This window comes from Pinus tabuliformis, chromosome 6, assembly GCF_031772625.1.
Source record: "Pinus tabuliformis cultivar Carrire ecotype Pingquan chromosome 6, CPIR1, whole genome shotgun sequence".
NCBI lineage: Eukaryota > Viridiplantae > Streptophyta > Pinopsida > Pinales > Pinaceae > Pinus > Pinus tabuliformis.
Genome location: NC_142292.1, coordinates 1892910402 through 1892921737, shown reverse-complemented (window position 1 = coordinate 1892921737; position 11336 = coordinate 1892910402). Strand labels below are relative to the sequence as shown.

The following is an 11336-nucleotide window of genomic DNA, read 5'->3' as shown; positions in this document are numbered from 1 at the left end:
CTTTATTAGGTCTTTATGCACTTCAACCTTAGAGCTCCACACTTTTCCTTTTTGACCATTTTGTTATTCTTCACATTTTTCCCTCTACACAACCTCCATGCTTTTTACTTCGTACTTATTCCATGATTTTCACTCTATATGTATCCCATGCTTTGTATGGATGTCAACTCCACACTTTTCTTTTTTGACCATTTTGTTATTCTTCACACTTTTCCCTCTACACATCCTCCATGCTTTTTTACTTCATACTTATTCCATGATTTTCGCTCCACATCCTCCATGCTTTTTACTTCGTACTTATTCCATGATTTTCACTCCATATGTATTCCATGCTTTGTATCTATGTCGGTCCACCCTTTTCCCTTTGCATTTCAATATACTCTACATTCAACCATGCTTTACCCTTAGGAAAAAACAAATAGAAAATCAAATTGCAACTAAGACACAATACAAGAAATTGTTTTAGTAGATGTGGGATTGCCCAATGTGAAGGATGCAGGTAGATCAAACCCTTTTTCTATGCAATGAGAATTAAGAAAGTAGAGCTAAGTGTTATTAGCATTTTTATTTATTTCTTAAATTTTTTTATAGGACTAATTAGTTTTGTCATAGTCTCACTCTTCTACGTTTTGGCCCTTTTTTGGGTATATTTTCTGGTCAATTTTGCCCAAAATCCAATAGTGATTAGTTAGAATCATAAGTTTCTGTGTAGACTACACAATCCAACTGCCTCATGCGATTTTCATAAGTTTTTGTGTTGTCTGCACAATCTAATTGCCTAATGAGATTTTCAGGTGCTAAACTTAATTATGTATTGAAAAGAGCATTTTAAACAACCACAGTTCACAATCTTTCCCAAATTATATTGTTGGCCAAAAAATCCAAAAAATAGAAGAATTATACAACATTAAATTTTAATTTATAGCATACCACATATTTAAATAGATTTCATTTACACTATTATTAAAGATGAATTTCAGATTTATCTTAAATAATCCAAAAAAAATAAAATGTTCTTATCCTCTCCATTAAATTCAATTCAAATTCAATTCATGATAAATATTTTATTTTAATACATTCAATTTTTTCTTTTCATAATTTAATAAGCATTCAATACTCTTCCATATTTTTATAAAGTCCCATCCCTTATAAAGTTAAGTTTGTTATTTAGTTGACTATTTTTGTGAAAGGCGTTTTAGTTTTTTAAATTAGTGGTAAAAAGTAATTAACTTCTTTGTCTTATTTATGTGGTGTACATTGATTCATTCTGATTTTTGTAGAATTGCGAATGTATTTTGAAATAAAAAAAATTGTAAAATAATTAATTTTTATAAAATTTAGTTTTAATTCATATTTCATTTAAAAAACAGTTTTGAGATAAAAAAATTATTTATAAAAAATAAAATAAAATAAAATATACAGATTTTTCTTTCACTAAATGATTAGTTCATATTTCATTTAGAAACAATTTTAATTGCTTTGACTAAATCATTAGTTAAAGCAATTAAAATTGTTTCTAAATGGGGTAGCAAGCTAAGTGGGCTTGATTGTGGAAAAAACTCCACAGTTAAGCGCGCTTGAGCCAGAGGAGTTCTGGGATGGGTGACCTCCTGGGAAGTCCTGGTTACCGGGTGCAAGCCCCGGAAGTGATGATTGATGCTATGTGATTCATGCTATGTGATTCGTTCTCCACATTTCACTAGTTTCAATCCCACTTCTTCACCCCTGTGAGCATCACCCGATGCAATGAGTGCTAAGTGAACTATTCAAAAATCATGAGAAATTAGTCAGTTACGACTACCTCTCATGGAAATGGTCATACGTTTGAATGACTTACTTAACGCAGTTGAATCCCAAAATGATATCTAATATAATGCACTGCGTAAATCCCCATACTTAAATTCAAAAAGAGTCAAGGGATCTCTACTTGAATGGTTCATGAGGCACAATACTTGCTAAGGTTTTGCAAATGGGGTAGCAAGCTAAGTGGGCTTGATTGTGGAAAAATCTCCACAGTTAAGCGCGCTTGAGCCAGAGGAGTTCTGGGATGGGTGACCTCCTGGGAAGTCCTGGTTACCGGGTGCAAGCCCCGGAAGTGATGATTGATGCTATGTGATTCATGCTATGTGATTCGTTCTCCACATTTCACTAGTTTCAATCCCACTTCTTCACCCCTGTGAGCATCACCCGATGCAATGAGTGCTAAGTGAACTATTCAAAAATCATGAGAAATTAAAATGAGTGCTAAGTGAACTATTCAAAAATCATGAGAAATTAGTCAGTTACGACTACCTCTCATGGAAATGGTCATACGTTTGAATGACTTCATGCTATGTGATTCGTTCTCCACATTTCACTAGTTTCAATCCCACTTCTTCACCCCTGTGAGCATCACCCGATGCAATGAGTGCTAAGTGAACTATTCAAAAATCATGAGAAATTAAAATGAGTGCTAAGTGAACTATTCAAAAATCATGAGAAATTAGTCAGTTACGACTACCTCTCATGGAAATGGTCATACGTTTGAATGACTTACTTAACGCAGTTGAATCCCAAAATGATATCTAATATAAATCATTAGTTTTAAGAAAAAAATATTAAAAAAAAAATTATTTATAAAAAAAATTAAAAAAAATCATACAGTTTGATTCATCCATCCAACATTGGAAAAGATTAAAAAACGAAACAGCTACATTTTTTAGCCTTTCAAATTTTGCCCCATGACAGGACACGTGATTTTTTAAAAATCTTTTTAACTCTATTTCGCAAATCCGTGCGGCCTGCGACATTTTCTTGGGTTCCAATAATATCCCACTCGTTTGAGATGTTATCGAGAAACGATGTTTGGGTTGTTATCGAGGATTTCTCTTCCTCTGGGAAATGTAGATTAAGACTTGGTTATCTTCATAATGCAGGATCTTAAGATTTGTCCAGCTCCGTAAAAGAATTTTGAATTTCTTTCATCTGATTATGTCGATCAAAATTCAAACGACACATATAAGGGAAGCAAACCCACAATGGGGTCAGGTTAGGGGTATCGATCCTTGAACCAAAACCTGGTCGCTGGCACCTAATGAATCAAAATCATTGACCACCAACGAAGATCCTGTCTATCCACGATGGATGTGCCTGCCCTGATGTACCGTGACCTACCAGGGATATATATCGATGTCTCCAGTTGATTTCCAGTTAGATTTCACCCAGGAATTGTTGGAATATTAATTCCAACTGCAGCCAAGCTCGTGGACGCAGCATGGACAACGGCGGCATCAGGACTACGCACCCAAAACCTCAGCAGCGCGGTGGATTGACCGGAATTCGGCACCGGATTCTCTCGGGCCAGCTTTCCGACGAAGGAATAAACCGGCAAGGAGCTCCGAGAAAATTTGGAGCCGCCACGTGTTTCTGACCTGACGTAACGCAACGTCACGTTCTCGGGAGGTAAACTTCAGCAGTTGTATGGTTTCCGATATTCACCACCACCGTCCGATCAGCCTGTTCGTCCTCCGCCGTCGATCCTTGAAGGTGCACGGGCCTGCGTCAATTCAATGCGTTGCGTGGAGTGTTTGTCTTATGGGTTGACCGCCGTGGAAGAAAGGACATGAGATTTAATGTTGATATGCATATTTAGGTGTGGCTCTTTTAATATGGTGATGGGCATGCGTCCCATACGTTTCTTTTTATATTTGTTTACATACGGCATGTGAAGTTTTTCATATAAGTGTTAGTTGTAGGATTTAATACGTATGTGTTTTTCGTATTAAGTTTTTTTTGATATGTGAATGAGTCACGTGAAATGTGCTCATTTTTGGTTTTTTATTGTGTTGACCATTGTTTTTGTATGGCACACGGGAGGCAATGAAAAATAGGAGTGTGTTCGCAGCAGCGAATGAGAACCAAAAATGTATGCACAGAAGTGCCAAGAAATTACAAGGAACAGATTGTAATGTTTTTGTGTTGTATTGTAAAAACAGAGGAGTAGCAAAAACCATGTGTGGTTTTGCATAGTAGTGCATGAAGAAAAGAAACGAAGTGGAGCGCATGTGTTTTGAGTAAGTTTTTTTTATAGGTTGGATTTGCATTGAAATGCAAATGAAAAGAGCGCTCAGGTATTTTTTTTATGAGACTGTGAATGTAATGTAAAGATTACTGTATGTGTAAAATATTTTTACAGCAGTATGTGTAAAAATAGTTTTACACCAGCAAATGTAAGAATGGGTTTTACTGCAGTAAACCCAGCACAGTAATTTCTCAGGTGAAAACAGAGTTTTGATGGGTGAAAGTAATTTTGGTGAATCCCTCTCAGCAAAGAGGATGAATGTTATTTCAGGCTTTATATTTTAATCAATAGAAATATTTTTATAGCTGTGTAATGGGCTGTTATGAGTATATTTGATTTAAAGCTTCCCTGTGCAAAGATCCTGGAACAAAGAAAACAGAGCATTGGCTCTGTGGTATTAAGTTTGTTTGGTTTTGGTATTTTCCCGTTTAAAAATACCCAACATTGGTATCAGAGCTAGTCCAGGCTCTTTGAAGGCTCAAAGATGCTGAAGGAAGGACTCTTGTTGCAGCAGTGAAGGCTCTCCAGCAGTGTGAAGCCACAGCCAAAAGGGGTAAGGTATTTCTCAAAGCTTTCCCTTGTGTTACTGTTGAAGGAACAGTCAGTGATTTAAAAAAAAACACAGTCAAGTATTTAAAGCCTAGATAAGAATGGCAAGGTCAAAGAAGAAAGCCTCCAGGGCTGTTAAAAATGTGTCTCCCTCCTCTACTAAACTAGAAGGGAATCTATTTGAAAGCATTGTATTTGAGGTTCCAAAGTTTGATGGAAACTTTGATGTATGGGAAATAATGATGAGGGCTTTCCTAATGTCTGAGGGGATTGAAGTCTGGGAGTCAGTGATTGATGACAGCAAGATGGATAAAGAATCCATGGAGTATGATGCACAAGCAGCAAAACTAATCTTGGATGGTCTCCCTGATTCTGTGAAGAAGAATCTAGGAAAATATTCATCAGCAAAGGATATATGGGATAGACTGCATGACCTTCATGCAAAGGGACCACTGACCATGACAATGAGTCAAGAAGAACCCATCATAGAAGCTGAGAATGAAAAGCTTGACCTCATCAAGCTTCAAGTAAGAGAAAGGGATGAAGAGCTTGCCAAGCTTAAGAAGGAACTTGAAGAAAGCAAGAGGAAACATCATGAAGAAGTCATATCCATGACAAATCAGCTGAATGAAGCAAAGAAGCAGGTAGATGTCTTGATAAGCCAACTTGAACAAAGACACAAGAGAATGAATAAGCTTGTAGAAGAGATTGGACAGTACAAGGTAGAGGTCTCCTCCCTTAAGTCCGAACTGCAAGAAGCCAGGAAGCAGGCACAAAGAGCTGAAAAGAAAATGAAGAGCAGTGAAGCAAAAGATGAAGAAATCTCCAAAATGAAGACAGATATTATCTCCTTCAAAATAGTAGCAGCTGAAGCTACTCGTAGCAAGGAAGAAACTGAGGGACAACTAGCAAAGAAAAATATTGTATGTGAAAAGTTGGAAGAAGAGATTGTCCTCCTCAGGAAGAAGGTTGAAGGGATGAACAAGATAATGAAGAGCTCTCAAGCATTGGATGACATGCTTAGCTATCATAAATCTCCATTTGATAAATCAGGACTTGGGTATGTAGGTGAATCCTCAAACAAGGATGAGGATGCTTTAAACAAAGGAGATGTGAAGAAGCCAGAAAGAGATGGTGATGCTCCTAGTTCCAGCGAAGGCAAGGAGAAAAATGAAGGCTGCAATAGAAGAGATCCTGCTCCAAGTAGAAAACCAACTCCAAGAAGAAATGTAGCTGATGGCAAAGAGGCAAGATGCAATGGTCATCATCAAAGGATCTCAAGGCAGCAAGGCTTCAGAAGTGCATCAAGAAAACCTCCATCTCCTAGGTACCAAAGTTCATTTTATGGTTATTGTTATGCTTGCTCAAACTTTGGTCACATGGCAAAAGACTGTAGAGCATTTCATAAAGATAAATGTTGTGGTCTCCGAAAACCTCCAAGAGACAATTTTAGAAGAAATCATGAAATGTCATTCATGAAAAATGTAGAATGTTTCAAGTGTCATAACATTGGGCATATGGCACGAGACTGTAACTTGACATGGGCTCTTACACAAGCTAGACCCATGCAAAAGAAGAAAGTTACACAAGTATGGAGAAGAAAAGAAATACAGTGTGAAAGCCCCTTAAGCAACGCAGCTGATCTAAGTTTGTTTTGAGAAAACCTTGCTGAAAGAAGACAAGCATACATTAAAGGGGAGCTTATAATTTTTTTGTTGCTGAACTGTTTTAACAGTCACTCTTTGATGACGACCTTTTCATAAGGGAAAGATATGAAGTTAAATCTGCCATAGAAGCAGAGAAGAAAAAGGGGCAGCGCTCAAATGTAAAGTACAGCAGCGCAATAAGAAGTATGCAAAGCAAGAAGACCCTCACAGCAGTGGGAAGACAGAACATAAAACAGCAGTTTGGGAATTTTTTTTGGAGCACATGGATTAGAATGAACAGCAGTTTGAAATTTTTTTGTGGTGCACATGCATTGAAATGCATAGCAATGGAAGGTAGTTTCCTTTTATGTAGTATGAGAGAATATACTCACAGCAGAGTGAGTATAATACACAGCAGATTGAAATGTTTTGTATTGGGAATGAAAATGCAAAGCAGTGAGAAGAAAATGAGAAGAAGGCAAAACGCAGCAGAGCGTAAATGCCCAGTGGCTGAGAATGCAATGAAATTTTTCACACAACAGTGAAAAATGTAATGTTTTTTTTGTATGCAATGCAACATGCAAAGAAATGCATAAAGAAAAACAGGGACAACAGATTTTTAATGCACATGGGTGAATGATAATGTGTGGCAGCAGAAAAATGAAAGGAACTGCACAGCAGTGCATTGTGTAATTAAAAAAAATGAAACTGAAGATTGTGTGAAGCAAGGGTGTAAAAGGCAGCAGCCCGTGTTATTTTTTGTGTGGAGAATGAAGTGCCAAGAGTATGGGCACAGCAGTATGATGAAACAAAAGGCAGCGACAGTGCAAATTGCAGAGGCAACGCAGCAGCAAATAAAAACCCAGGGATGACAGTCTATGGTTATGAGTATGGACAACAGTGAATATGAAAAATGCAGCAGCAAGAAGTTATGGACAGCAGCATGATGGCAAGAAGGAGAAGCACACAGCAATGCAAATAAAAAAAATGCAGCAGCAAGAAGTTTTGAACAACAGCACATGCAAAAGAAATTTTCCTTACAGCAGTAAAGGTAAATGTAATGAATTTGTTGTTCATTGAATTGAAATGCAATATATGCAACAGCAGTGAGTGTAAGAAATGTTCACACACAGCAGTGTAAATTTGTAAGTTGGGACAGTGTAATTGTTCCAAGAAAGACAGAGTATTTTGTCTTTGAAAAGTGCAGAAGCAGTGCAAGTGTAGACACAACAGTGTGGGATAGACACAGCAAAGAAGATGGCACAACAGTGCAGCAGAGAATGTGCAGCAGCATAAAAGAACAATGTAATGAGTTAGCACACACAACAGTGCAATGATTGTTTGTTTTGGAACTACATTTGCAGCAGTCATTTGGTGAAACCCTCTGTTGAGAGGAAGATGCTTTTTAGCATTGTTTGGTAAATCCCTCTGTCAAGAGGAAGATGTTTCTTTATAACAGGTGAATCCCTCTGTCAAGAGGAAGGTGCTCTTCAGCACATTGTAATGGTGAATCCCTCTGTCACGAGGAAGGTGCTCTTAAGCACAGTTTCAGGATAATCCCTCTATTAAGAGGAAGACAAATTTGTTGTTTGTGAACTGCATCAGAAGCAGTTGGTGAATTCCTCTATGCGAGGAAGATTGGTGAATCCCTCTATGTGAGGAAGTGTTTGGGTAAGATTGAATGCCCAGCAGTTGAAATTAAAGGGGAGTGTTGGAATATTAATTCCAACTGCAGCCAAGCTCGTGGACGCAGCATGGACAACGGCGGCATCAGGACTACGCACCCAAAACCTCAGCAGCGCGGTGGATTGACCGGAATTCGGCACCGGATTCTCTCGGGCCAGCTTTCCGACGAAGGAATAAACCAGCAAGGAGCTCCGAGAAAATTTGGAGCCGCCACGTGTTTCTGACCTGACGTAACGCAACGTCACGTTCTCGGGAGGTAAACTTCAGCAGTTGTATGGTTTCCGATATTCACCACCGCCGTCCGATCAGCCTGTTCGTCCTCCGCCGTCGATCCTTGAAGGTGCACGGGCCTGCGTCAATTCAATGCGTTGCGTGGAGTGTTTGTCTTATGGGTTGACCGCCGTGGAAGAAAGGACATGAGATTTAATGTTGATATGCATATTTAGGTGTGGCTCTTTTAATATGGTGATGGGCATGCGTCCCATACGTTTCTTTTTATATTTGTTTACATACGGCATGTGAAGTTTTTCATATAAGTGTTAGTTGTAGGATTTAATACGTATGTGTTTTTCGTATTAAGTTTTTTTTGATATGTGAATGAGTCACGTGAAATGTGCTCATTTTTGGTTTTTTATTGTGTTGACCATTGTTTTTGTATGGCACACGGGAGGCAATGAAAAATAGGAGTGTGTTCGCAGCAGCGAATGAGAACCAAAAATGTATGCACAGAAGTGCCAAGAAATTACAAGGAACAGATTGTAATGTTTTTGTGTTGTATTGTAAAAACAGAGGAGTAGCAAAAACCATGTGTGGTTTTGCATAGTAGTGCATGAAGAAAAGAAACGAAGTGGAGCGCATGTGTTTTGAGTAAGTTTTTTTTATAGGTTGGATTTGCATTGAAATGCAAATGAAAAGTATTTTTTTTATGAGACTGTGAATGTAATGTAAAGATTACTGTATGTGTAAAATATTTTTACAGCAGTATGTGTAAAAATAGTTTTACACCAGCAAATGTAAGAATGGGTTTTACTGCAGTAAACCCAGCACAGTAATTTCTCAGGTGAAAACAGAGTTTTGATGGGTGAAAGTAATTTTGGTGAATCCCTCTCAGCAAAGAGGATGAATGTTATTTCAGGCTTTATATTTTAATCAATAGAAATATTTTTATAGCTGTGTAATGGGCTGTTATGAGTATATTTGATTTAAAGCTTCCCTGTGCAAAGATCCTGGAACAAAGAAAACAGAGCATTGGCTCTGTGGTATTAAGTTTGTTTGGTTTTGGTATTTTCCCGTTTAAAAATACCCAACAGGAATTTGTAGGAACTTTCGAAGGCCAAAGGCCCACGAATTACCAAATTAATTGGATCCACAATAACCTCTGATTCGCCGAACAACATTCCAGACACCTTACTTGACTTTGGCTTTAGCAGCTTCTTCCTGCAGCAATGAAAACAAATCTGTTTCTGAACGCAGCTCTTCATCTCCCATTACAATATATATGACGATTTTGGGGAGCCCTTGGCTCAACCACTCCGCTCAACTTCGTTTAAATATATGTTTGAATCGTTTCTGTATACGCCTATGTAAACGACATTTATCTTTCACCAGCTAGGCCCTGATATAGGTTATACGCAGCAGTCAAATATTCACCAGCTGTGCCCTGATATAGGTTATAAGTAGCAGTCAAATATTTGTAATACTCAGGAAAAACAAAAAACATAACACTGTAACTATTCACAGACATTAGCGACTCCGTAAAGTATCTTGTTATTATTTCGTTAAGGTACCAGGCAAGGAAAGTTGAGTCACGTTTATGTGTCATTAAGAATATAATGCTCAGTTCATTCTATTCGTGACAAAATCATAAAAAGCTCTCACAAAATTTTCGAGCGCCATTAAATCACGCGTTATTATTTTCCACATTAACCAAAGATTTAGCTGGATTGATTGGCTGTTAAAAAATAAATGCAGGATTATTACTCCCAATCTGAAGCTCTATAAGAATCTTCAATAGAAATTACACCAGTCGTAAATAAAGAATACTTATTAAAATAGAATTAAAAATAGTAATTATACAATAATGAATGCCCAATGAATATGGTGGCAATCCACTCTGTCAAGCCAAACCAGGGGTGGAATCATAAAAAAGAATTCGAAAAAGAAACAATCATCTCATCTAATCTAAAGAGAAAAAAACGCAAGATAGAGCTAACTAGAGGAAGACGGCTCCTCCAAGCAAGACGGCTCCAAATATAGCCATCTTCTCCAAACTCGGGGTGGTTGCAACCCCGCTGCTGGTGCTTGGTGGCGAAGCTGTGGCTGGGCCTTGAGCCAAGGGGCTAGATGCTGGACTTTGAACTGAGGGAGAGGAGGCTGAGGATGATGGAGTGACGACTTTAGAAGGAGCGGACGCAGGAGAAGCAACAGTAGGGGCAGTGGCTGTCGGAGGAGAAGCGGGCGATCCCGCTGCAGGAGATTGAACTGGCGACGGCTTTGTTGTTCCTGCCTTGGGTGACGGCGCCGGTGCTGGTGCGGAGGAGGCTGAGCTCATCAATCCCAAAACAAAAACGAAGCAGAGAATTGCAGTGAATCGGCCCATCTTGTCTGCTGGTTGCTGGGGACGAAGGATAATGAAAATTCGTGTAATAACAGAAACTCTACAGGGTGGATCTGAAAAACTAAAGCAAAGTTGCCCAAGAGAAAAATCCCTTACAGGGAGAAAGAGAGAAGATAGCAAGAGAGCAGGCAGGAAGTTGTGAATGGAGGCCTCGATGTAATGTATTATAAAGGTCGTACCGCGACCACAATTAGTGATTCCTTTTCAATTACTCCGCAACGCGATGTGGGCCACGTCTAACTGATTTCCATCTGTCCGTGTCCCTACTCCATAGCCTGTCGTCGACGATCGACCTTGCTTGGATGAGTTGGATTGCTTTCATCCGAAAGAACACGTGTACAACGTCTCTAGATCTGTGACATTACATGCTGGAATGGTTTAACAGACTTTCAAGAATGCCCATGATCTATACGCATTTTGTCATACCACTGTTTGACAGCAAATTCAAGAAGATAGGAAGTGTATATATGAATTCGCATGGAGTTTGGACACCGTCAACGTCAAACATTCTGCCGGACAAATACTCCTCGCGTCTTTTGATAAAAGCGCAGTTTCCCATGTCTCGCAGAAGTCTATGTAAATTACGAGGAGATCGTCGTTGGCGTTGAGACTTTTCCAAAATGCGTAGTCTAAACACATCACAATTTCGCCTCGGAAAAGGTTGGCTTTTTTGGAGTAGATTTTTTTGTTATATATATATCAGATTACAGTTGTCAAATTGTGAAATTTCACAATTTGGAGGTGTATTAGGGCTTTTTGATAATGTTCAATTCAGTTT

The 11336-nt window shown here is 38.6% G+C and overlaps 1 protein-coding gene across 1 annotated transcript; it reads right to left on the bottom strand.

The window, feature by feature from the left end:
- Positions 1 to 9972: 9972 nt before the first annotated feature.
- Positions 9973 to 10680, bottom strand: LOC149266725 (uncharacterized). Its single transcript, XM_089397279.1, has one exon. It carries the CDS (start codon positions 10538 to 10540, stop codon positions 10154 to 10156), a length of 387 nt encoding a protein of 128 aa, XP_089253405.1. The 5' UTR covers positions 10541 to 10680; the 3' UTR covers positions 9973 to 10153.
- Between the last annotated feature and the right edge of the window lie 656 nt (positions 10681 to 11336).